The 26,989-nt window shown below is 48.3% G+C and overlaps 4 protein-coding genes across 7 annotated transcripts in view; all 4 read left to right on the top strand.

The window, feature by feature from the left end:
• Positions 1 to 26,989, top strand: part of LOC144482778 (uncharacterized) — a 298,466-nt gene that overhangs the window by 106,277 nt on the left and 165,200 nt on the right. The gene's annotated exons all lie outside the window — the stretch shown is intronic.
• The window catches only part of LOC144482712 (uncharacterized), a 210,368-nt gene that overhangs the window by 18,667 nt on the left and 164,712 nt on the right, over positions 1 to 26,989 (top strand). The window contains exon 4 of the mRNA XM_078201554.1: positions 24,217 to 24,339. Within this exon, the coding sequence (XP_078057680.1) occupies positions 24,217 to 24,339 (123 nt within the window). The remainder of the gene's footprint in view (positions 1 to 24,216; positions 24,340 to 26,989) is intronic.
• Positions 2,061 to 26,989, top strand: LOC144482767 (uncharacterized). Of its 2 annotated transcripts, none has more exons than XM_078201615.1 (2): positions 2,061 to 2,081; positions 22,553 to 24,130. In XM_078201615.1, exon 2 carries the CDS (start codon positions 22,827 to 22,829, stop codon positions 24,126 to 24,128), a length of 1,302 nt encoding a protein of 433 aa, XP_078057741.1. In that variant the 5' UTR covers positions 2,061 to 2,081; positions 22,553 to 22,826; the 3' UTR covers positions 24,129 to 24,130. The 2 variants fall into 2 exon arrangements, with proteins under 2 accessions (XP_078057741.1, XP_078057740.1); XM_078201614.1 differs by lacking the exon at positions 2,061 to 2,081 and adding an exon at positions 18,874 to 18,974 and having other exon boundaries at positions 22,553 to 26,989.
• LOC144482807 (uncharacterized) lies at positions 5,650 to 13,903 on the top strand. 3 transcript variants are annotated; one of them, XM_078201680.1, is made up of 2 exons: positions 5,650 to 6,040; positions 12,410 to 13,903. In XM_078201680.1, exon 2 carries the CDS (start codon positions 12,768 to 12,770, stop codon positions 13,185 to 13,187), a length of 420 nt encoding a protein of 139 aa, XP_078057806.1. In that variant the 5' UTR covers positions 5,650 to 6,040; positions 12,410 to 12,767; the 3' UTR covers positions 13,188 to 13,903. The 3 variants fall into 2 exon arrangements, with proteins under 3 accessions (XP_078057806.1, XP_078057808.1, XP_078057807.1); XM_078201681.1 differs by lacking the exon at positions 5,650 to 6,040 and adding an exon at positions 11,934 to 12,021.

Here is a 26,989-nt window from a genome sequence, read left to right as displayed (position 1 = left end):
CTCCGAAAGCTTGTGTGACGTTTGAACATAGAACAGTACAGCACAGAACAGGCCCTTCGGCCCACGATGTTGTGCCGACCTTCATCTGAAACCAAGATCAAGCTATCCCACTCCCTACCATCCTGGTGTGCTCCATGTGCCTATCCAATAACCGCTTAAATGTTCCTAAAGTGTCTGACTCCACTATCACTGCAGGCAGTCCATTCCACACCCCAACCACTCTCTGCGTGAAGAACCTACCTCTGATATCCTTCCTATATCTCCCACCATGAACCCTATAGTTATGCCCCCTCGTAATAGCTCCATCCACCCGAGGAAATAGTCTTTGAACGTTCACTCGATCTATCCCCTTCATCATTTTATAAACCTCTATTAAGTCTCCCCTCAATCTCCTCCGCTCCAGAGAGAACAGCCCCAGCTCCCTCAACCTTTCCTCATAAGACCGACACTCCAAACCAGGCAGCATCCTGGTAAATCTCCTCTGCACTCTTTCCAGCGCTTCCACATCCTTCTTATAGTGAGGTGACCAGAACTGCACGCAATATTCCAAATGCGGTCTCACCAAGGTCCTGTACAGTTGCAGCATAACCCCACGGCTCTTAAACTCCAACCCCCTGTTAATAAAAGCTAACACACTATATGCCTTCTTCACAGCTCTATCCACTTGACTGGCAACCTTTAGAGATCTGTGGATATGGACCCCAAGATCTCTCTGTTCCTCCACAGTCTTCAGAACCCTACCTTTGACCCTGTAATCCACATTTAAATTAGTCCCACCAAAATGAATCACCTCACATTTATCAGGGTTAAACTCCATTTGCCATTTTTCAGCCCAGCTTTGCATCCTATCTATGTCTCTTTGCAGCCTACAACACCCCTCCACCTCATCCACTACTCCACCAATCTTGGTGTCATCAGCAAATTTACTGATCCACCCTTCAGCCCCCTCCTCTAAGTCATTAATAAAAATCACAAAGAGCAGAGGACCAAGCACCGATCCCTGCGGCACTCCGCTAGCAACCTGCCTCCAGTCCGAAAATTTTCCATCCACCACCACCCTCTGTCTTCGATCAGACAGCCAGTTACCTATCCAATCGGCCAACTTTCCCTCTATCCCACACCTCCTTACTTTCATCATAAGCCGACCATGGGGGACCTTATCAAACGCCTTACTAAAATCCATGTATATGACATCAACCGCCCTACCTTCATCAACACACCTAGTTACCTCCTCAAAAAATTCTATCAAATTTGTGAGGCACGATTTGCCCTTCACAAATCCGTGCTGACTATCCCGGATTAATCCGCATCTTTCTAAATGGTCGTAAATCCCATCCCTAAGGACCTTTTCCATCAATTTACCAACCACCGAAGTCAGACTAACCGGTCTATAATTACCAGGGTCATTTCTATTCCCTTTCTTAAACAGAGGAACAACATTTGCCACTCTCCAGTCCTCTGGCACCATCCCCGTGGACAGCGAGGACCCAAAGATCAAAGCCAAAGGCTCTGCAATCTCATCCCTCGCCTCCCAAAGAATCCTAGGATACATTTCATCAGGCCCAGGGGACTTATCGACCTTCAGTTTATTCAAAACTGCCAATACATCCTCCCTCCGAACATCTATTTCCTCCAGCCTATTAGCCTGTAACACCTTCTCTTCCTGAAAAACATGGCCCCTCTCCTTGGTGAACACTGAAGAAAAGTATTCATTCATCACCTCGCCTATCTCTACTGATTCCATACACAAGTTCCCACCACTGTCCTTGACCGGCCCTAACCTCACCCTGGTCATTCATTTGCGACCAAATAAACCTGTTGGACTTTAACCTGGTGTTGTTAATCTTCTTACTGTCATTATTGGACAAGCAGCAAATCACCGTCACAATGCCCGGCTGATTGACGGCAGCACGGACCAATGGGAAGAGGGGACAGTGCCAATGGGAACGAACGAGGGGCGGGGCCAGCTTTGACTGGAGCATGCGCAGTGTGAGTAATGGCGATGGGAAACGGCTTTTGTTTTGGGCTCGGAAATCTGTTAGCGGTGATTGGCGGTACGGAGAGAGCAATGGATCGTCCAGGTGGGTGGAAACGCTGCGGAAGCATGTTGTGTAAGCCGCAAACCGCGGAAGAGAACTTCCCGGACCCAGTTTGTACCGAGCAGGGCTGCAGCTCCTCGTGTTCGTCCCGGGTTAACGTTCGCCATCTTTATTGGGGGCAATATGCAGCAGTGCGCACGTGCGGCCGCCATGTTTGTAGAGAGCAATGTTGTCAATCAGTGGGAGGAGCTTGTTCCCCAGTGTTCAGAATGGAGACAACTTGTCCATCAAACTGCATCAACCCTGAGTCCCAATGTCTTATTGATGAGGCAGAGCGGTGGTAGAGAAGGAAAAAGAAAGGAAAATAAAAACAATAAATGCTGGAAAATCTCAGCAGATCTGACAGCATCTGTGGAGAGAGAATAGAACCAACGTTTCGAGACTGGATGACCCATAGTCAGAGCTTGTACACGTGTAAACAGAGCATGTAAACTTTGACACCTCCATGTACCCTTGTACACCTCTATCAATCTACTTTGCTCCAAGGAGAACAACCCCAAGTTATCCAGCCTAACATTGTAACTATAATTCCTCATCCCTGAAACCATTTTGATAAATCTCCTCTGCACCCTGTCAAGGAGCCTCACATCCTCCATAATGTGTGGTGATCACTGGTTTGCACAATCCCAGGTATTCTGTGTTCCTGTCTGTGATCTCATCGCGTACTTACAATTGCACAGTGACATCATCCCCGCTCCCCGGGGATTTCCTCAACTGGGAGATTTTTTTCTGATGCCAATGCTTCTGATATCTTTCCAGCTGCAGGCTCCAGCAGGAGATTTTAATATTAAAATCAGTTAAATTGTTTCAGAGGTGAGTGTTTGTGACCATTCACGGGTGCGAGTTCTCGTCATAAACCAGCTGGTCGCCTCCATGCTGTGGTACCGGCTGGTCCCTTTGACCCCTCCCCCTGGCATTGTCGCCAATATCCAGAGAACCCTCCTGCGGTTCTTCTGGGACAATTGACTGCACTGGGTCCCTGCTGCGGTTTTGCATCTCCCGCTTGAGGAGGGTGGACAAGGTCTGGTGTGCCTCCGCACTCAGATAGCGACCTTCCGCCTCCAGGCCCTGCAGAGGTACCTTTACGTTGAGCCCCCTCCACAGTGGTGTGCCATGGCGACGTATTTCTTCCGCCAGTGGCACGGCCTCAATTATGATGTGCAGCTCCTGCATATCGAACTGGGGCGTGCTTCGACCGCCCTGCAGGAGTTGCCCATCTTTTACCAGGACCTCCTCACTGTCTGGAACAAGGTCGCCTCGCGACGCAGCTCTCCCCCGTCAGGAGTAGCGGCTCTCGTGACTTCAGGTGGCTGGCGGAGAGGAGGGCTGTGGACGCCGGGGTGACCAGAATCGGGGACGTGCTCGATGGCGGAGGAGCGGGCTGGATGAGTCCCCGCGTGCTGGCTGAGCGCGCGGGGACGACCGTCCGGCGCATGGCCAAAGCCATCCTAGACCTTAGGACGGTCGTGCTCAGCCCCGAAACTGCACGCAAACCCAAGGCAGCGCAGGCGTGCGGTGGGACCCCGCCCGAGCATTCCCCTGCTCGGACAGAATTCCACATTGGCCCAAAGCCTCAACCCCCCTCCCTGGGTGAGATGCCCCACAGCCTGAGCCGCCTCGCGGAAATGTCCTCCGTGCCTTTTTCTACCGCGCGGAGGCGTTTCCTGTGCGGGCTGCTGCTGCACACCTTCCACTACCGCCTCCTCGCCTGTCGCCCGGGTACACCATGGTGGGCCTTGTTGCCGCCGGGCGGCGGAGGTCCCCGCTGGAGGTCCCTCTACGGAGGGATCTCCCCCACTTACGTCTGGGACCTGGGGTGGAGGGTGATGCATGCAGCAGTGCTGCACAACCGTAGGATTCACTGGTTCACGGGCTCCAAAGACTGCCCTTTCTGTGGCCTTGTGGAGTCCGTGGACCATGTCTATGTTGTGTGTCTTAGGCTGCACTCCCTTTATGTTTTCCTAAAGAACCTTTTATTGATATTTTGTTTGCACTTCAGTCCCACGCTCCTGATCTACGGACACCCGGTGCGGAGAGGGGAGGGTTGGGATGGCGACCTCCTCATGAACCTGCTCCTGGTGAAACGCGCCATTTACCGGTCCAGGCAGCCGGTGATCGAGGGGGCCGTCCATCCTGACTGTCTTCCCCTCTACCGCGGCTACGTTCGCGGCCAGGTGTCCCTGGAGAGGGAGCATGCGGTGTCCACGGGCGAGGTTGACGCTTTCCGCGCCCGCTGGGCACCGCAGGGGTTGGGGTGCATTATTGACCCTAATAATCACATTTTAATTTGATGTTTTTAAGTTTCCTTTGTACTTTGATTTCTGTTCGGGCTGTTCCCCCTCCTTTTTGGGGAGCTGCCCCTTTTACTTTGTCCTGATTTAATCTGAGTTTGTTTATTTGGTTTATTAGGGTTTGACCTAAAAAGAGGGCAACATCTGGGAGGAAATCAATGTTTCCCCCTTTCCATTTCTTTTCTCATTCTGGGGGAAATTGGGGACTTGCAGCAACTGAAGGGAAAGGAAGTGAATTCGGTCTGTATATTCCACACATTGTTAGTCCAGACAGATAGACATATATCTGTCTGGCAGCCTGCATGGAGATTTCCAGCTCTCTGTGTCCAGAACAGGAAGCATTGAGCATGGATCTGTCAATCAGCCTCAATCAGCACCTTCAGGAGAATTGGGAGGGTGAATATTTGATACAGCAGAGTGAGAATGGAGGGAGAGTGTGTGGGATGGAGATTTACAGCTCTTGGGGAATAAGAGAGGAAAGAATGTTCCATAGAAACTGGAATTGTCTGTTCTGAATTTCTATCCTGTGCTGACAGTGGTGAATTTTGTAAATTCCTTTTGCAGGATATCAGAAGGCGAAAATTTAAAGATGAATATCAAACCAAACTTCACATCAAAATCTAACAGAGTCACTCAGTTCATTGGGACCTGAATATCATTGACATTTGAACCTAGAATGGAAATGTTTCTCTGCTCTGTCTGCTTCAGGAGATTTTAAACATCAGTGTGACTGGAAAAGCACCGAGACACACACACACTGAAACATGCACACACCTGAGTGACTGTGGGAAGAACTTTAACCAGTTAAACAGCCTGAAAATACATTGCAGCAGAGAGACCGCACCCATGTTATGTTGTAACTGAACTGATTGTCAAGCCTGGAGAGTCACAAGGACACCCGCACCATGGAGAAATTGTGTAAATGTGGGGACTGTGGGAAAGGATTCAGGTTCCCATCTGCACTGGAAACTCATCGGCGCAGTCACACTGGAGAGAGACATTCACCTGCTGTGTCTGTGGGAAGGGATTCAGTCAGTTATCCAACCTGCTGAAACACAATCTCACTCACATCCAGGAGAGACCCTTTAAATGCTCTGACTGTGGGAGTAGCTTCAAAAGCTCTGGGGAACTGGTGTCCCACCAGCGCATTCACAGTGAGGAGAGACCGTTCAGCTGCTCTCACAGCACAAACAGGTTTAGAAGGTCATCCAGCCTGCGGGTACACCAGCGAGTTCACACCGGGGAGAGGCCATTCACCTGCTCTGACTGTGGGAAAGAGTTCACTCGGTTAACAATCTGTTGACACACCAACGGGTTCATGCCAGAGAGAGACCGTACATCTGCTCTGTGTGTGGGAAGGGATTCACTCAGTTGCCCAACCTGTTGAGCCACAAGGTCACTCACACCCAAGACAGACCCTTTAAATGCTCTGACTGTGGGAGTGGCTTCAAAAGCCCTCAGGAACTGATGAACCACCAACCCATTCACACTGACGTGAGACCGTTTAGCTGCTCTCACTGCACAAAGAGGTTTAGGAGGTCATCCACACGGTGGAGACACCAACGAGTTCACACCGGGGAGAGACCGTTCACCTGCTCTGTGTGTGGGAAGGGATTCAATCGGTCATCCAACCTGCAGAGACACCAACAAGTGATTACAGGGGTTGGATTCTTTCTCTCTCAATCTTTCTCTCTCTCTCTCTGTCAATCTTTCTCTCTCAATCTTTCTCTCTCTCAATCTTGCTCTCCCGCCCGCCCCCCCCCCCCCCTGCTCCTTTCCCCCCCTTGCTCTTTTGAGAATGTGTATAAGGTAGATTGAGAAGAGAAAAGGGTTAAAATTGGGATGCGTAACTAGAAATCAGTTGAGGGATAAACTGGTTTTGGAAAGGGCCTGAGGCGAGGGCGACAAGCGAAACTAATGATCACGTGAAAGAAACTGCTGATAGGTAATTGTGGTTCTGGCTTCAGAGGGCAGGGCCTTATCAATTGGCCTTTTGTCCTTGAAAGTAATCTAATCAGAAACTTTAATAGCCATGTCCTTACGTGGCTATCGTCTTTTGTTCTTGAAAGTAATCTAATCAAAATGTAACATTACAGCTATGCCCTTATTGGCTAACAGAAGTATGTGGATGTATCTCTGTCGTGTATAACTGAAACTGTTTTGTAAGCCAGACAGAGACTCACAAACCCATGCTGGATGTGCATGGTCTTGCGATCTCTCCTCCGATACAATAAAGGCGGCTTTCGGAGAAACCTGTGTCTCTTCAGTTTTTGATCCGACTTCCGAAACACAAATTCTATACTTTCTCCCCCTGCTCCTTTCCCCCCCTCTGCTCTTTTCCCCCCGCTCTATCCCCCCCTGCTCTCCCCCCCGCTCCTTTCCCCCCGCTCTATTCCCCCCCTGCTCCCCCTTCCCCGCTCTATCCCCCCCTGCTCTCCCCCCCGCTCCTTTCCCCCCCTTGCTCTTCCCCCCCCCCCCTCCCTCCGCAGGGTGGATGAATCTCTGACTCCCTTCCCACACTGTGAGCAGGTGACTAGCCCCTCCTCAGTGTGAATTCACTGGTGTCTCAGCAGATTCGATGAATGATTGAATCCCTTCCCACAAGTGGAGCATATGAACGGTCTCTCCCCGGTGTGACTGCGTCGATGAGATTCCACCTCAGATGGGGCTCTGAATCCCTTCCCACAGTCTCCACATTTCCATGGTTTCTCCATGGTGTCGGAGTCCTTGTGTCTCTCCACAATCAGTGCACTGGAACACTCTGATACGGGTGTGAGAATCTCAGTGCTTTTCCAGTCAAAACCTCTCCTTCCAATATCCACTGAAAGGAGTTTACAAAAATCATCACTGTCAGCACATGATAGAAATTCAAAACAGACAATTGTAGTTTCTATGGAACATTCTTTAAATCTCCACCCACGCCCCTCACACATACACTCTCTCTCTCTCATTCCATTTAGCATTCTGCGGCACGGTGGCACAGTGGTTAGCACCATCAGCTCCAAGTTCCCCTCCAACCCACACACCATCCTGACTTGTCTGACATCCAGGACTAAGAGAACAGAAGCTTCACCCATATAAATACTGGGAAGTCTGAACCCATTGTCTTCAGTCCCCACGACAAACTCCACTCCCTGTCGGAGCCGGAACCAGGCTGTTCACAACCATGGTGAAATATTTCACTCCAGGATGAGCTTCCAGCCACATCATCATCAAGACTGTCTATTTCCACCTCAGTGACATCGTCCGACGCCACCCCAGTCTCAACTCATTAGACCATAAGACACAGTAACAGAATTAGGCCACTCGGCCCATCGAGTCTGCTCCGCCATTCAATCATGGCTGATATTTTTCTCATCCCCATTCTCCTGCCTTTTCCCCATAATCCCTGATCCCCTCATTAATCAAGAACCTATCTATCTCTGTCTTAAAGACAGTCAATGTCCTGACCTCCACAGCCTTCTGCAGCAAAGAGTTCCACAGATTCACCACTCTCTGGCTGAAGAAATTCCTCCTCCTCTCTGTTTTAAAGGATCGGCCCTTTAGTCTGAGGTTGTGCCCTCTATTTCTAGCTGTTCCTACTAGTGGAAACATTCTCTCCACGTCCACTCTATCCAGGCCTCGCAGTATCCTGTAAGTTTCAATAAGATCCCCCCTCATCCTTATAAACTCCAATGAGTACAGACCCAGAGTCTGAACTGTTCCTCATAGAACAAGCTCTTCATTCCAGGGATCATTCTTGTGAACCTCCTCTGGACCTTTTCCAAAGCCAGCACATCCTTCCTTAGATATGGGGACCAAAACTGCTCACAATAGTCCAAATGGGGACTGACCAGAGCCTTCCGCAGCCTCAGAAATATATCCCTGCCCTTGTATTCTAGGCCTATCGACATGAATGCTAACATTGCATTTGCCTTCCTAACTGCCAACTGAACCTGCACGTTAACTTTAAGAGAATCTTGAACAATGACTTCCAAGTCCCTTTGTGTTTCTGATTTCCTAAGCATTTCCCCATTTAGAAAATAGTTGATGTCTCCATTCCTCCTTCCAAAGTGCATAAACTCACACTTTTCCACATTGTATTCTATCTGCTGCTTCTTTGCCCACTCTCCTAACCTGTCCCAAGTCCTTCTGCCGCCCCCCTGCTTCCTCGTTACTACCTCTCCCTCTACATATCTTTGTATCATCTGCAAACTTAGCAACAGTGCCTTCAGTTCCTTCCTCCAAATCGTTAATGTATATTGTGAAAAGTTGTGGTCCCAGCACTGACCCCTGAGGCACACCACTGGTCACCGGCTGCCATCCTGAGAAAGACCACTTTATCCCCACTCTCTGCCTTCTGCCAGCCAATCCTCTATCCATGACAGGATCTTACCCTTAACACCATGGGCACTTAACTTATTTAACAGTTTCCTCTGCAGCACCTTGTCAAAGGCCTTCTGGAAATCTAAATAAATCAGGTCCACTAGTTCTCCTTTATCTAACTTATTTGTTACCAGATATGATCTAAGGAGGTCCATCAAAGATGCCAAAAGACAATACCGGACGAAGCTAGAGTCCCAGGCTAGCCACACCAACCCCCGCTGACTATGGCAAGGTCTGCAAGACATAACAGGCGACAAGATGAAGGCATGTAAAATCGCCGGCTCCAACGCACCTCTCCCTGATGAGCTCAATGCATTCGTTTTGAGCAAGAGGTCAGCGAAAGCATGCTCTCCCCCTGGAAGCCCTGGATGAACCTGTATCTGGGGTCTCCATTGCAGATGTCAGAGCAGCTTTCTTGAAGGTCAACCCACAGAAAGCAACTGGCCCGGATGGGATACCCGGATGTGCATTCAGATCCTGTGCGGATTAGCTGGCAGAGGTATTCACAGACATCTTCAACCTTTCTTTACAACAATCTGAGGTCCCTATCTGCTTCAAGAAAGATGACCATCATCCTGGTACCTAAGAAAAGCCAAGCAGTGTGTCTTAATGACTATCGGCCGGTGGCTCTGACATCCATCATGATGAAGTGCTTTGAAAGGTTTGTCACGGTACAAATCAATTCCAGCCTCCCGGACTATCTGGATCCACTACAGTTTGCCGACCGCCGCAACAGGTCCACAGCAGGCGCCATTTCCCTGGCCCTGTACTCAACCCTGGAACAGCTAGATAACAAGGACACCTATGTCAGACTCCTATTTGTTGACTGCAGCTCAGCCTTCAACACTATTAGTCCCACGAAACTCATCTCCAAACTCCGTGACCTGGGTCTCGGCACCTCCCTCTGCAACTGGATCCTGAACTTCCTAACTCACAGACCACAAACAGTAAGGATAGGCAACAACACCTCCTCCACGATCATCCTCAACACCGGTGCCCCACGAGGCTGTGTTCTCAGCCCCCTAACATACTCCTTCTACACCTATGACTGTGCGGCTAAATTTCCCTCCAATTCGATTTTCAAGTTTGCTGACGACACCACAGCACTGGGTCGGATTTCAAACAATGATGAGACAGAGTACAGGAATGAGATAGAGAACCTGGTGAACTGGTGTGGCAACAATAATCCCTCCCTCAATGTCAACAAAACAAAGGAGATTGTCATCGACTTGAGGAAGCATAAAGAAGAACATGCCCATGTCGACATCAATGGGGACGAAGTAGAAAGGGTCAAGAGCTTCAGGTTTTTAGGTATCCAGATCACCAAAAACCTGTCCTGGTCTCCCCATGTCGACACTCTTGTTAAGAAAGCTCACCAACGCCTCTACTTTCTCAGAAGACTAAGGAAATTTGGCATGTCAGCTACGACTCTCACCAACCTTTACAAATGCACCATAGAAAGCATTCTTTCTGGTTGTAGCACAGCTTGGTATGGCTCCTGCTCTGCCCAAGACTGCAAGGATCTACAAAAGGTTGTGAATGTAACCCAATCCATCATGCGAACCAGCCTCCCATCCATTGACTCTGTCTACACTTCCCGCTGCCTCGGCAAAGCAGCCAGCATAATTAAGGACCCCAAGCACCCCGGACATTCTCTCTTCCACCTTCTTCCCTCGGGATAAAGATACAAAAGTCTGAGGTTACGTACCACCGACTCAAGAATAGCTTCTTCTCTGCTGCTGTCAGTCTTTTGAATGGACTTACCTTGCATTCAGTTGATCTTTCTCTCCACTCTCACTCTGACTGTAAAACTACATTCTGCACTCTCTCATTTCCTTCTCTATGAATGGTATATTTTCTCTGTATAGCGCGCAAGAAACAACACTTTTCACTGTATGTTAATACATGTGACAATAATAAATCAAATCAAAAGCTCCTCAAAGAACTCTAACAGATTTGTCAGACATGACCTCCCCTTGACAAAGCCGTGCTGACTCAGTCCTACTTTATCCTGCACTTCCAAGTACTCCGCGATCTCAGCTTTAATAATGGACTCGGAAATCTTGGCAATGACCGAAGTCAGGCGAATTTGGAACCCTCACCCATTCCATTGTGACCTCACACTCCGACCCATTCCATTGTGACGTCACACCCTCACCCATTCCATTGTGACATCACACTCCGACCCATTCCATTGTGGCGTCACACTCTCACCCATTCCATTGTGACGTCACACCCTCACACATTCCATTGTGACGTCACACCCTCACACATTCCATTGTGACGTCACACCCTCACACATTCCATTGTGACGTCACACCCTCACACATTCCATTGTGACATCACTCCCCGATCACAATCCCTGCCGGCCTCCCACATGCAGCCTCAATGGCGGTGATGCACTATCTATCAATCAAGTAAAGACTAGTTTGTTTGCAAGAACAAATAGGCTTTTATTCGCAAAAGACTTGGAGCACACACCCATGCTGATGAACTGGTCCAGCAACTGAGGCAGGAGGGTGGGGAGCAGTCACCTTCATACCTGGACAGGGGGGGGGGGGAGGAGTCTCATGCAGGGCTGGCAGGGGCATGCCCAGACATGTCACACACACACAGGCAATAAGCTTAACAGTGGTTTACCACAGGCAGCAGTCAGCCCGGGTCTAACACGACAAGCTGCCGCTCCATTTGGTACAAAGGGGGGGACCAGGAAGTTCATTTCCGGGGTTTGGGTTTGAACATCATGTTTACAAAGCCTCTCCACCCACCCGCCACTTTATCATTCCCCGCACGCCGCCCTCTACCTCGTATTGATCTCGCTTCCAAATTAAAACCGTCCGTCTGTCCGTCGCCATTACCCGCACTGCGCATGCTTCAGGTCCCGCCCCTCATTCACTCCGATTGGTTGGAGGACCAGCCGCTCCCGCTCGGTCCTCCAGCCCCGCCCCCTCGTCCTATTGGTCCGGAGCTGCCGTCAATCAGTCCCCGGGCATTGTGATGTGGAGCATGCGCAGTGTCATTGCTGTCCTTGGCGCTTGTTTGTCCCGGAGAAGCGGAGTCAGCGTTAGGCGGTGGCTGGGAGGATTTGGAAACACTTTGTGGATCCGCAAACCCTTCAGAATCATTGTCAGCTCCCTGGTTTGCAGCTGCGGGGCTTCTCCCTCCCTCCCTCCCGGGAACAGGCCCAGGTTAACGGCCCCATCCTGGCTCAGCCACTGGAGGATGGTTCACATCAGAGGATGGGGGAGGGGGACAATAAATAAGAGGTTACACTTTGGCCTCAAATCAATGAGGATTCTGATCTCTGGGAAGGAAGGAAACCCTGGGAGGTGGGCGGGGAGGATTCACAAACACCCGCTGGAGGCCCCAACACCCCCAATAAGACCCATTGGTTTTATTGTCAGTCTGCAGACAGGAGCTGGAGAACTGAACCCAGACAGAGGAGAGGGAGGGAGAAAACTGGGAGTGGAGGAAAGAAATGATGCAGATGGTGAGATGGGTTTAAGCCCAGGGAGAAGGGAGAGTGTGTGGGACGGGGATTTACAGATTTTGGGGAACAAGAGAGGAAAAAATGTTACGGAGAAACTAGAATTGTCTGTTCAGGATTTCTATTCTGGACTGACAGTGATGACTTTTCCAAATTTTTTTTTACAGGATATTGGAAGTGGAGGATTGGTAGACCGAAAACTCAAACGAACATCATGACTGGCAAAGTCACTTTGTTCATTCAGAGCTGAAGATCATTGGTCTTTGAATGTGGGAGGAGAAATGTTTGACTCTTCTGTCTGTCGGCAAAGATTTTAAACATCAGTGTGACCGGAAAAGCATTGAAACAAACACACACCCGATTGAGAGTGTTCCAGTGAACTGACTGTGGAAAGTGCTTTAACCAGTCCACAGCCTGAAGAAACATCACACAGTTCACAGCAGGGTGAAACTACATGTATGTTGTGTGTGTGGACGAGGTTTCAACTGATCATCCAACCTGGAGAAACACAAGGGCACCAGCACCATGGAGAAACCGTGGAAATGTGTGGAGTGCGGGAAGGGATTCAGTTTCCCATCACAACTGGAAGTTCATTGGTGCAGTCACACTGGGGAGAGACCATTCACCTCCTCCGTTTGTGGGAAGGGATTCACCCATTCATACAACCTTCTGACTCACCAACGGGTTCACACTGGGGAGAGGCCGTTCACCTGCCCTGTGTGTGGGAAGGGATTCACTCGCTCATCCCACATTGTGACACACCAACTTGTTCACACTGATGAGAGAATGTTTACATGTTCTGACTGTGGGAAGAGTTTTAAATGCAAAAAAGATCTGCTGACACACCAACGTATTCACACGGGAGAGACCATTCACCTGCTCTGTGTGTGGGAAAGGATTCATTCAGTCATCCCACCTGCAGACACATCAACTTGTTCACTCTGACAACAAACTTTTTAATTGTTCCGACTGCGAAGAGCTTTAAAAACAAAAAGGATCTGCTGACGCACCAATATACTCACACTGGGGAGAGGCCATTCACCTGCTGTGTGTGTGGGAAGGGATTCAGCCGTCCATCTGCCCTACTGAACCGCCAGAGAATTCACACTGGGGAGAGGCCTTCACCTGCTCAGACTGTGGGAAGGGATTCATTAATTCATCCAACCTTCTGACACACCAGCAGGTTCACAGTGAGGAGAGGCCATTCACTTTCTCCGTGTGTGGGAAGGGATTCACTCTTTCATCCAACCTATTGAACCACCAGCGAGTTCACACTGGGGAGAGGCCGTTCACCTGCTCCATGTGTGGGAAGGGATTCAGTCAGTCATCCAACCTGCTGACACATCAGAGAGTTCACAGTGGGGAGAGGCCATTTACCTGCTCTGTCTGTGGGAAGGGATTTTCTCATTTATCTTATCTTCTGAACCACCAGCGAGTTCACAGTGGGGAGAGGCCGTTCACCTGTAATGTCTGTGGAAAGGGATTTATTCAGTCATCCCACCTGCTAACACACCGGCGAGTTCACAAGGGACTGCAAGGTTTGGATTCTACACTTATTGATGCTGTTAATCATATCCAGGTCTGAATCATGTTCACTCTGACTTTTTTCTTCTGTTGAGATTTGATATTCTGAATAAATGTGAAATAGACATTTGATTGAATCATTGTTGTAGATTTTTGTCTTTTCCATTTGAGTGTTTAACGTCACCAGGCTGGAGCTCAGAAAGGGCAATCTGAGGGAGGATCACACAGTCGGAACAGAACTTCATTCTTGACCCAGTCCTTCAGGGTCACGCTGAGAGGGACAAACAGCACTTTGGTCTTTTTCGTCACTTTTCACTGACAGCAAAGTCCCCGTGTGGGTGAATCCTGAGGTGTGTGAGAAATGTGTCCCAGTCGTTCTTTTCCATGGTTCAGAGCTCCTGGACACGGAACAGAAGCTCCTTTACAACTGTGTTTAGAGTCAGGAAGAACAACGGTGAATGCTGGAAACGTGCTGACAAAGATTGGTGTAAAACTGGGATCTATTCCTGACTGAGAGTGAAACGGCAGGTTTAGGTTTCCAGACTTAGAATGAAAAAAAGGCTAAAACATTTTAATGTGTGTGTGTGTCAGTCCTGGTTTATTGAACAGAAACTGGCTTCAAATAAATTGGTTGAAGTCTGCATCAAAGTAGCAGCTGGAGAAGTTCAAAGGAGCCTGTTAACTGCTGGGACAATTAGACAACAATTTGATTCCCAGATAGAGAAGGAGCTGCAGTGTGTGTCCAAGAATTCTCAGTTTTGTTGATGTGTGCTTCCCATACACTATCCTTTTAAATAAACCTCACTCCTATCAGCCTTTAACCATTATAAACAGAACAGAGAGAAGCTGAGCAGCATCAGAGCCCTGACTGACCATTTAAGAATGAGTGGTGTGTTCAGCTGAAGTTTCCTGTTGGTAGTTTTCTGGGTGATCTCCTTATTTTGATCATTCTCAGTGACCCCTGGGTGTGAACCTGCTCTCCTCTCTTTCAGACATTCACTCACTCAACATCTCCTCTCTCTCAGAAACTCAATCACTCAACATCTCTCATCTCTCTCACACTCACTGAACGTCTCTCTCTCTCTCTCCAGGCATTCACTCACACCTTACCTTCCACCTCTCTTACACTCTAACCTCGCTCCTCTCTCACATTCACTTAACCGCTCTCCTCTCAGAAACTGTCTTTGTCACTTAATGTCTCTCTATCTTTCTTTCAAACACTCACTCGTTTAACCTTCCTATTTCAGATCTGCTTAAACTTATTCATTGTTTTCTCTCTCTCATTACCTCTTTCTGAAAAAGCACAAACACACTTCATCTCTCTTCACTGTCTGAGAAAACATCTAATTGATGGAGATTCAATCCTCCCTGCTTCTCTCTCCCACTTCCTCTGACAGGCCCTGACTCACTTTAAATCTCCTCTTTTCTAATAACCCTCTTTGGGAAAACTCATTTGTTCTCTAATTCCTCCTCATTTCTCCCAGTGATGACCCTCAGTCCATCTCCCAATTCAGTGAATGTTAAAAACCCAAATAATCTCCTTTATTGTTTAAAATGGGAATGGAGGTGAATGTAATGCTGAGAGCGGCAGCAATCTGTGTGGTTGTTCTTGATGCTGTCAGAGTGAGTTCACCCTCACAGGCAGGAAGACTGTTCACGGTGATAACATCAAACTGACGCCGGCTGTTTCATTCTCAGGTATCACAACTTCCTGTTTCTCTGCTGCCGGTTCAAAACCTCACATCTCACTTCTGAGCAGAAAATAAATCCAGGCACAACAATCTGGTGAGAACATCTGTCAATGCGGCCGATATCTGTCCACAGAGTCAGGGCAGAGTCACACAGGTCACATTGTGGTGACATTTACAAATGAGCCTGTTATTTCTATTCAGAGTTTCCATTCGCAGATAAAACCAGCTGTGTCTGTGGATCACTCACTGAGTTCCCTCTGCTCCCCATAGCCAGGAACTGATAGCCTGCTCCCTTATATTGTATATCATTCTCTCTGTATTGCTTGTTTCCTCTGATTCTCAGCTTTTATCTTTGACCACCTCAACTTTCTGCTTTTTAAAATCTTTCTCAATTTTTCTCTCAGTCTTTCTGTCTCTTCTTTCCTCTGTACCTCTCTCAGGCTTTGTGTGTTCCTATTTAATCAAGATGTTCAAAATCATGAAGAATTTCTGATTGATTACAGAGGGAAAAACAGGGAGAAAAGCAGAAAAACCCAGCAGGTCCGGCGGCATCTGTTGAGAGAGAAACAGTTAACATTTTGAGTCCATATAATTCTTCAGGGCAGGAAAAACATGCGTTATCCACCTTAGATGAGGGAATGTGATGGGGAGATTTAATAGAGGTGTTTAAAATGACAAATGATTTATGATAGTGTCAATGGAGAGAAATTATCTCCCAGGAGCACGAGGGTCTGTCGATGGAGAGAATCGATTTGCTAGGTGCAGGAGGGTCTGTAAGCAGAGGACACAGAGATTTAATTTAATTAACAACAGAACTGGAGGGGGTGATAAGGAGAATGTTTTACACAATAACTTGATATGATCTGGAATGCACAAACTGACAAGTGCTAGAAGCAGGTTTAATAGTAGCTTTCAAAGGGAATTGGATAAATACTTGCAGAAGGTAAATTGGCAGAGTTATGGTGAATGGGATTAATTAGACAGTTCACTCATCTTTGTGACATTCTGAATGTTTCTCTCCTAAGGTTTTAAGATTTGATCTTTTCGGTTATAATGTGTCTCAAACAGAAGATTAAAATATTGTGTTTGATGAGCTGTCAGATCTCTTTCCTGTGTGTCTGTGTAACTTGAGAACTGGCGATAACCATGAGGAGGAACTGATTATTTTCAGTTCCTCTAACAGATACACCTCAGATATCAGAAATCTCAGGAGTTCCCCATGTCCTCAATATTCTCGCCTCGAGTATAACAGCTCTCAGTCAGGCCGAGTCAGTCACATGTGTCTCTGTCATGATGTTTCCACTTGTATTTTATCACTCACTTCCCAGTGACACTCACCACAACACAGACGCCTTAAAATATCATTGTTCCCTTACACTTTGTCCTCCTATTATAATCAAATGTTTGTTGGGCCTCTTGTCTCCATTAATATCAGATTACCTGCAGTTAAAATGACCTCAGAGACACTGAAACTGCAGTTGTAAAATACAGCAGAATTGGAATAACAGACAGGTTATTGTCTGATAATGACAGTGGCAGAGTAACACACACCGGAATCTAAACACATTATATCAATAGACCACGACTCACTCACACTATCAAATGAAACCGAAACTTTGGTTATGGCGCACGAGATACTGACTGTATTACCATTACATTGGATCCAATGCTGTGTTCGCTAACATACTGCAACGTGACTCTTATTATTTGAACAAACATTGTATTTGTTACACTCAGAGTAAGTCAGTGCTTTGCTGTGTTGTCTCTGTGCTCCATCCCCACTCTGATTGTATTGGAGCCTGTGTGTGTCATTGTTACACTGAGACTCTGTTATTGCTAATGTGGAGATGCCGGCGTTGGACTGGGGTAAGCACAGTAAGAAGTTTAACAACACCAGGTGAAAGTCCAACAGGTTTATTTGGTAGAAAAAGCCACAAGCTTTCGGAGCCTTAAGCTCCTTCTTCAGGTGAGTGGGAATTCTGTTCACAAACAGGGCATTTCAAGACACAAACTCAATTTACAGAATAGTGGTTGGAATGCGAATACTTACAGCTAATCAAGTCTTAAAGGTACAAACAATGCGAGTGGAGAGAGCATCAAGACAGGCTAAAGAGATGTGTATTGTCTCCAGACAGGACAGCCAGTGAGACTCTGCAAGTCCAGGCAAGCTGTGGGGAGTACAGGTAGTGTGACATGAACCCAATATCCCGGTTGAGGCCGTCCTCGCGTGCGGAACTTGGCTATCAGTTTCTGCTCAGTGACTCTGCGCTGTCGTGTGTCGTGAAGGCAGCCTTGGAGAACACTTACCCGAAGATCAGAGGCTGAATGCCCGTGACCGCTCAAGTGCTCCCCAACAGGAAGAGAACAGTCTTACCTGGTGATTGTCGAGTGGTATTCATTCATCCGTTGTCGTAGCGTCTGCATGGTTTCCCCAATGTACCATGCCTCGGGACATCCTTTCCTGCAGCGTATCAGGTAGACAACGTTGGCCGAGTTGCAAGAGTATGTACCGTGTACCTGGTGGATGGTGTTCTCACGTGAGATGATGGCATCTGTGTCGATGATCCGGCACGTGTTGCAGAGGTTGCTGTGGCAGGGTTGTGTGGTGTCGTGGTCACTGTTCTCCTGAAGGCTGGGTAGTTTGCTGCAGACAATGGCCTGTTTGAGGTTGTGCGGTTGTTTGAAGGCAAGAAGTGGTGGTGTGGAGATGGCCTTGACGAGATGTTCGTCTTCATCAATGACATGTTGAAGGCTCCAGAGGAGATGCTGTAGCTTCTCCGCTCTGAGGAAGTACTGGACGACGAAGGGTACTCTGTCCACCTTGTCCCGTGTTTGTCTTCTGAGGAGGTCGGTGCGGTTTTTCGCTGTGGCGCGTCGGAACTGTCGATCGATGAGTTGAGCGCCATATCCTGTTCTTATGAGGGCATCTTTCAGCGTCTGGAGGTGTCTGTTGCGATCCTCCTCATCCGAGCAGATCCTGTGTGTACGGAGGGCTTGTCCGTCGGGGATGGCTTCTTTAACGTGTTTAGAGTGGAAGCTCTCCACTCACATTGTTTGTACCTTTAAGACTTGATTAGCTGCAAGGATTCGCATTCCAACCATTATTCATGTAAATTGAGTCTATGTCTTTATATGCCCTGTTTGTGAACAGAATTCCCACTTACCTGAAGAAGGGGCTTGAGGCTCCGAAAGCTGTGGCTTTTGCCACCAAATAGACCTGTTGGACTTTAACCTGGTGTTGTTAAACTTCTTACTGTCATTATTGGACAAGCAGCAAATCACCGTCACAATGCCCGGCTGATTGACGGCAGCGCGGACCAATGGGAAGAGGGGACAGTGCTGGAGGACCTACCTGGAGCGGTCGGTCCTCCAAGCAATGGGAGCGAACGAGGGGCGGGGCCAGCTTTGACTGGAGCATGCGCAGTGTGAGTAATGGCGATGGGAAACGGCTTTTGTTTTGGGCTCGGAACTTTGTTTGAGGTGATTGGAGGTACGGAGAGAGCAATGGATCGTCCAGGTGGGTGGAAACGCTGCGGAAGCATGTTGTGTCAGCCGTAAACCGCGGAAGAGAACTTCCCGGACCCAGTTTGTACCGAGAAGGGCGGCAGCTCCTCATGTTCGTCCCGGGTTAACGTTCGCCATCTTTATTGGGGGCAATATGCAGCGTGCGGCCGCCATGTTTGTAGAGGGCAATATTGTCAATCAGTGGGAGGAGCTTGTTCCCCAGTGTTCAGAATGGAGACAACTTGTCCATCAAACTGCATCAACCCTGAGTCCCAATGTCTTATTGATGAGGCAGAGCGGTGGTAGAGAAGGAAAAAGAAAGGAAAATAAAAACAGTAAATGCTGGAAAATCTCAGCAGATCTGACAGCATCTGGAGAGAGAATACAACCAACGTTTTGAGACTGGATGACCCATAGTCAGAGCTTGTACACGTGTAAACAGAGCATGTAAACTTTGACACCTCCACGTACCCTTGTACACCTCTATCAATCTACTTTGCTCCAAGGAGAACAACCCCAAGTTATCCAGCCTAACATTGTAACTATAATTCCTCATCCCTGGAACCATTTTGATAAATCTGCTCTGCACCCTGTCAAGGAGCCTCACATCCTCCATAATGTGTGTGGTGATCACTGGTTTGCACAATCCCAGGTATCCTGTGTTCCTGTCTGTGATCTCATCACATACTTACAATTGCACAGTGACATCACCCCCGCTCCCCGGGGATTTCCTCAACTGGGAGATTTTTCTCTGATGCCAATGCTTCTGATATCTTTCCAGCTGCAGGCTCCAGCAGGAGATTTTAATATTAAAATCAGTTAAATTGTTTCAGAGGTGAGTGTTTGTGACCATTCACGGGCGCGAGTTCTCGTCATAAACCAGCTGCTCGCCTCCATGCTGTGGTATCGGCTGGTCCCTTTGACCCCTCCCCCTGGCTTTGTTGCCAGTACAGTAAGAAGTCTCACAACACCAGGTTAAAGTCCAACAGGTTTATTTGGTAGCATGTTGCCAATATCCAGAGAACCCTCGTGCGGTTCTTCTGGGACAATCGACTGCACTGGGTCCCTGCTGCGGTCCTGCATCTCCCGCTTGAGGAGGGCGGACAAGGTCTGGTGTGGCTCTGCACTCAGATAGCGACCTTCCGCCTCCAGGCCCTGCAGAGGTACCTTTACGTTGAGCCCCCTCCACAGTGGTGCGCCATGGCGACGTATTTCTTCCGCCAGTGGCACGGCCTGAATTATGACGTGCAGCTCCTGCATATCGAACTGGGGCGTGCTTCGACCACCCTGCAGGAGTTGCCCGTCTTTTACCAGGACCTCCTCACTGTCTGGAACACGGTCGCCTCGTGATGCAGCTCCCCCCAGTCAGGAGTAGCGGCTCTCATGCGAGAGCCGCTGCTCAGGAATCCGCTCCTCCAGCCGTATAACTTCAGGTGGCTGGCGGAGAGGGGGGCTGTGGACGCCGGGGTGACCAGGATCAGAGACGTGCTGAGCGCGCGGGGACGTCCGTCCAGCGTGCGGCCAAAGCCATCCTAGACCTTAGGGCGGTCGTGCTCGGCCCCAAAAGTGCACGTGGTCTTGAGGCGGCGCAGGCGTGCGGTGGGATCCTGCCCGAGCGTTCCCCTGTTCGGACGGAATTCCACATTGGCCCAAAACCTCAACCCCCCCTCCCTGGGTGAGGTGCCCCACAGCCTGAGCCGCCTCACGGAAATGTCCTCCGTGCCTTTTTCTACCGCGCGGAGGCATTTCCTGTGCGGGCTGCTGCTGCACACCCTCCACTGCTGCCTCCTCGCCTGTCGCCCGGATACACCTTGGCGGGCCTTGTTGCCGCTGGGCGGCGGAGGTCCCCGCTGGAGGTCCCTCTATGGAAGGATCTCCCCCAATTACGTCGGGGACCTGGGGTGGAGGGTGATACATGCAGCAGTTCCGCACAACCGTAGGATTCACTGGCTCACGGGCTCCGAAGACTGCCCTTTCTGCGGCCTTGTGGAGTCCGTGGACCATGTCTATGTCGTGTGTCTTAGGCTGCACTCCCTTTATGTTTTCCTAACGAACCTTTTATTAATGTTTTGCTTGCACTTCAGTCCCACTCTCCTGATCTACGGACACCCGGTGCGGAGAGGGGAGGGTCGGGATGGCGACTTCCTCGTGAACCTGCTCCTGGCGAAACGCGCCATTTACCGGTCCAGGCAGCGGGCGATCGAGGGGGCCGTCCATCCTGACTGTCTGCCCCTCTACCGCGGCTACGTTCACGGCCAGGTGTCCCTGGAGAGGGAGCATGCGGTGTCCACGGGCGTGGTTGACGCCTTCCGCACCCGTTGGGCACCGCAGGGGTTGGGGTGCATTATTGACCCTAATAATCACATTATAAATTGATGTTTTTAAGTTTCCTTTGTACTTTGATTTTTGTTCGGGCTGTTCCCCCCCTCCTTTTTGGGGAGCTGCCCCTTTTACTTTGTCCTGACTTAACTTGAGTTTGTTTATTTGGTTTGACTTAAAAAGAGGCCAACATCTGTGAGTGAAACACTTTCTTTTCTCCCCTTTCCATTCTTTTCTCATTCTGAGGGAAATTGGGTATTTGCAGCAACTGAAGGGAAAGGAAGTGAATCCAGTCTGTACATTCCACACATTGTTCGTCCTGTCACATCGACATATATCTGTCTGGCAGCCTGAATGGAGATTTTCAGCTCTCTGTGTCCAGGACAGGAAGCAGTGAGCACGGATCTGTCAATCAGCCTCAATCAGCACCTTCAGGAGAATTGGGAGGGTGAATATTAGATACAGCAGAGTGAGAATGGAGGGAGAGTGTGTGGGATGGAGATTCACAGCTTTTAGGAAATGATGTCATGTGAGTGTACCTTGAAAAAAATTTTTTTTTTTAAATCATCCGCTTATGGCTTGACCGATGTCATTACAGGATGGAGTTAAGCTGTGGCACTCAGGTGATGGGGCTTTCAGTTTCGTTTGTGGCAGTCAGGTGATCGGAGTTTTTTCCTTTAGGCTTTTAGTTTCGTTTTGGAAAGCAGTTTAGCAGCAAGCTAAGAAGCAGTCTCTTCGCCTGTAATTTCCCTTTGTTTGGTTCTGCCTTAAAGAAACTGTGTTTTAGGGGAACAGATTCGAGTACAATCACTTCTGAGTTTCTTCCCAAGGGATTTTCAGCATTCAACCCAGGAGGCTGGATACCTGTAACAAGTGGGCATTAACCTATGCTGTCGTGTGCTTATTAGGAGTGTTTTGTGTATTGGATGTTGGCTTTGGTTAGAACACGTTAGAGATATTCCTTAAGCGTTATACCTTATCGTGGTTGTTGTGTTTCTTGTTTGCAATTACTAAAAGTTCTTGCTAATTGTCTTGCTGTGCATGTCAACAATATTCTTAATTAAACTTTGTTTTCGATAAAAGCTCCTCGAGGGTCAGTTGAATCACACCTGGAGTAAAATGTTACAGGTCAGGCGAGCTTCATAGAACACCTCGAAGTATCCGACCTGACTTTCAACAATGAAAAAAGAATTTTCCATAGAAACTAAAATAGTCTGTTCTGAATTTCTCTCCTGCACCGACAATGATGACTTTTGTAAATTCCTTTTACAGGATATCAGAGGGTGAGGATTTACAGATAGAAATCTCAAACTTCTCCTGAAGATCACCTGAAGATCTGACAGTCACTCAATTCACTGGGACATGTATATAATCGACCTTTGAATCCAAAAGTAGAAAACTTCTCTGTTCTGTCTGCTTCAGAAGATTTTAAACATCAGTGTGACCAGAAAAGCACCGAGACACACACACACCGGAGTGAAGAGTGTCCCAGTGCACTGAGTGTGGAAAGAGCTTTAACCAGGAGAGTCACAAGGACACCCGCACCATGGAGAAACCATGGAAATGTGGGGACTGTGGGAAGGGATTCAGGTTTCCATCCGAGCTGGAAACTCATCAACGCAGTCACACTGGGGAGAAACCATTCACCTGTTCTGTGTGTGGGAAGGGATTCACTCAGTTACCCGGTCTGCTGAGTCACAATCTCACTCACACCAGTGAGAGACCCTTTAAATGCTCTGATTGTGGGAGTGACTTCAAAAGCTCACAGGATCTGATGTCCCACCAGCGCATTCACACTGAGGAGAGACCGTTCAGCTGCTCTCACTGCACAAAGAGATTTAAATGGTCATCCAGCCTGTGGAGACATCAGCGAGTTCACACTGGGGAGAAGCCATTCACCTGCTCTGTGTGTGAGAAGAGATTCACTCAGTTATCTGACCTGCGGATACACCAGCGGGTTCACACTGGGGAGAGGCCATTCACCTGCTCTGACTGTGGGAAAGGATTCACTCAGTTATCTGACCTGTGGACACATCAACGGGTTCACACTGGGGAGAGGCCGTTCACTTGCTCTGACTGTGGGAAAGGATTCACTCACTCAACCATTCTGTGGAGACACCAGCGAGTTCACACCGGGGAGAAACCGTTCACCTGCTGTGTGTGTGGGAAGGGATTCACTACTTCATCCAACCTGCTGACACACAAAGTCACTCACAGCAATGAGAGACCCTTTAAATGTTCTGACTGTGGAAGTGGCTTCAAAAGTGCTGCAGATCTGATGATTCACCAGCGCATTCACACTGAGGAGAGACCCTTCAGCTGCTCTCACTGCACAAAGAGATTTAAATGGTCATCCACCCTGCGGACACACCAGCGGGTTCACACTGGGGAGAAGCCAATCACCTGCTCTGTGTGTGAGAAGAGATTCACTCAGTTATCTGACCTGCGGATACACCAGCGGGTTCACACTGGAGAGAGGCCGTACAACTGCTCTGTGTGTGGGAAGGGATTCACTCAGTTATCCAACCTGCAGAGACACCAGCGAGGTCACACTGGAGAGAGGCCATTCACTTGCTCTGACTGTGGGAAAAGATTCACTCACTCAACCATTCTGCTGACACACCAGCGAGTTCACACCAGGGAGAGACCGTTCACCTGCTCTGACTGTGGGAAAGGATTCACTCAGTTATGCAGCCTGAAGAGACACCAGCGAATTCACACTGGGGAGAGGCCGTTCATCTGCATTGTGTGTGACAAGGGATTCAGACATTCAAATGCCCTGAAGAGACACCAGCGAATTCACACTGGGGAGAGGCCCTTCACCTGCACTGCGTGTAAATGGAGTTGAAATCAACCATGATTGAATGGTGGAGTGGACTCGATGGGCCGAATGGCCTTACTTCCGCTCCTATGTCTTATGGTCTTATGGTTACAAGGGATTCAGACATTCAAATGCCCTGAAGAGACACCAGCGAATTCACACTGGGGAGAGGCCCTTCATCTGCACTGTGTGTGACAAGGGATTCAGACATTCAAATGCCCTGAAGAGACACCAGCGAGTTCACACAGGGGAGAGACCATTCACCTGCCCTCAGTGTGGGAAGGGATTCAGTACATCATCCAGCCTGCGGAGACACCAGCGAGTTCACAAGTGATGACCAGGGTTGGATTCTGCTGTTATTGCTGCTGTTGATCACATCCAGGACTGAACCACGTTCATTCTGACAGTTGGTGAAGTGGGAGGGTGTTGGGGAAAGGAAGAAAATCCTAGTGTGTTCGAGAAGATTTTAAACCATTAGGCATTTAAGACACTGACTGAACGACCAGCATTGAGTTAAATGACTCTAAATCAGACTCAGAAGCTAACAAGGGAATAGTTCACACACATGTGAATGCAGTAAGAGATTTAAAACAAGTGATTATGATTTAAACGCATCTTTTGATATTTTAAATGTATTGACTGTATTTTTATAGAGTGATTGAGTGCTTTAGCCAAGAGCAAGTTGCCGCCGGGCCTGATGGTCTGGGGACTTTCAGACAGAGCCTCATTCTTAGGAAACAATGAAACCTCAGAATGTGCAAGTTCTTATTAACGGGAATTGTGAGCAGTCAGGTTCTCAGGGCTGCTTATGAACAGAGTTATTCTCTATCTGGATAAGACAATGCCTTCTCAGACATGAGAACGTGCATCAGTCTGATATGGCCGGTGACATGGAGGAAAATAGTGGGAAGATGAACTTTGACCTTAACGTCTGGCGTTGCTAAGCAGTAGAGGAAGTTGAGTCACCAACAGGGGAGGAAACGTCCAGATTCTGCGGACCAATGAATAACCATCATGTCAGAGGGTAAAATGCAATTGTCTAAAGTATGTGACAGATGTTATTAATGATTTAAGTATATTGAAGATTGATTCAAAGCTAATGAAAGGCGGGAGAATTTGATATGAAAAATGTACAATTGATCGATGTTAAACTGTATTTGTTGGAGTTTATTGGAGATGTCAGGCTGCTGTATCTCTGGAGGGGCCGAGGACTCTTCGATAATCTCTCCCTGAGCTTTGCTGGTCAAATAAATCTTTAAACTGGGAAACTGGCTTTTGTGAGTCTTTGTATTCGCTGAAGTTTCAGCGATACCCGGCCACCTGGTAAACCCCGCTAACAGAGGGTCGGAGGGTTTCTTTCTGCTGGATTGGCCCATCACGTGACTTTGCTTCCAGTGGGCTGATGCTCTTTGAGCCTAGGAGAGCACATTTCCACTGAAATGATCCACAAAAGCTGATGAAGGACATTTATTTTATCCTGGATAGTAAATAGTGTTTTTCCTACCACTGCAGGTAGATCTGAAATAAATACAGAAAGAACTGGAAAAACACAGCATCTCTGGAGAGAGAAACAGAGTTAATGTTTCACTATTATTCTAAATGAAGAGAGGGAGAAATGTAATGGGTTTGGAGCTGGCAGGAAAGGGGGGAAAGGATATATTGGCCTTAGAGGGAGTACAGAGAAGGTTCACCAGGTTGATACCGGAGATGAGGGGGTTAGCTTATGAGGAGAGATTGAGTAGATTGGGCCTGTACTCGTTGGAGTTTAGAAGGCTGAGGGGGGATCTTATAGAGACATATAAGATAATGAAGGGGCCAGACAGGGTAGAGGCAGAGAGATTCTTTCCACTTAGAAAGGAAACAAGAACTAGAGGACACAGCTTCAAAATAAGGGGGAGTCAGTTTAGAACAGAGTTCAGGAGGAACTTCTCTCAGAGTGTAGTGAATCTCTGGAATTCTCTGCCCATTGAAGCAGTGGAGGCTACCTCGTTAAATATGTTTAAATCACAGGTAGATAGATTTCTGATCAATAAGGGAATTAAGGGTTATGGGGAGCGGGTAAGTGGAACTAAACCACTATCAGATCAGCCATGGTCTTATTGAATGGCGGGGCAGGCTCGAGGGGCTAGATGGCCTACTCCTGCTTCTTATGTTCTTATGTCATGTGGACGGACAATGCACGTCTACAACAATGATTTTTGACGCCCATAATGACAACATTAGCTTTCAAAAGCAAAGGTGACTGAGAATTAAGCATGCTGGGATTTTTGGTCAACTTATAATTAAAAGCAAATGCAGGCTGCAGAGTTACTGTAAGTCATGGTCTGGTCTGGGAACTGTGACCTGCAGCTTCCTGTGTTGACCAAATGTGGGGAGTTGTTTATTTTGAGGTTGACCTGATGGCACCAAGTTTTACGGAGGTCATGTGAGCTACATGTTATCGACACAAAGCATAACAGGCATTCGGCCTCTGATCTTCGCGTAAGCGTTCTCCAAGGCGGCCTTCACGACACACGACAGCGCAGAGTCCTGAACAGAAACTGATAGCCAAGTTCCGCACACATGAGAACGGCCTAAACCGGGATCTTGGGTTCATGTCACACTATCAGTAACCCCCACAGCTTGTCTGGACTTGCAGAATCTCACTGGCTGTCCTGTCAGGAGACAATACACATCTCTTTAACCTGTGCTTAATGCTCCCTCCATTCACATTGTTTGTACCTTTAAGACTTGATTATCTGTAAAGACTGCATTCCAATCATTATTCTGTAAATTGAGTTTGTGTCTCTGTATGCCCTGTTTGTGAGCACTTCTCCACTCCACCTGAGGAAGGGACAGCCTGTTCCGAAAGCTAGTGGCGTTTGCTATCAAATAAACCTGTTGGACTT

The sequence above is a fragment of the Mustelus asterias genome, unplaced genomic scaffold (assembly GCF_964213995.1).
Source record: "Mustelus asterias unplaced genomic scaffold, sMusAst1.hap1.1 HAP1_SCAFFOLD_42, whole genome shotgun sequence".
In the NCBI taxonomy this organism is placed as follows: domain Eukaryota; kingdom Metazoa; phylum Chordata; class Chondrichthyes; order Carcharhiniformes; family Triakidae; genus Mustelus; species Mustelus asterias.
Note: the sequence above shows the minus strand (reverse complement) of the source record. Positions and strands in the feature narration are given on the sequence as shown.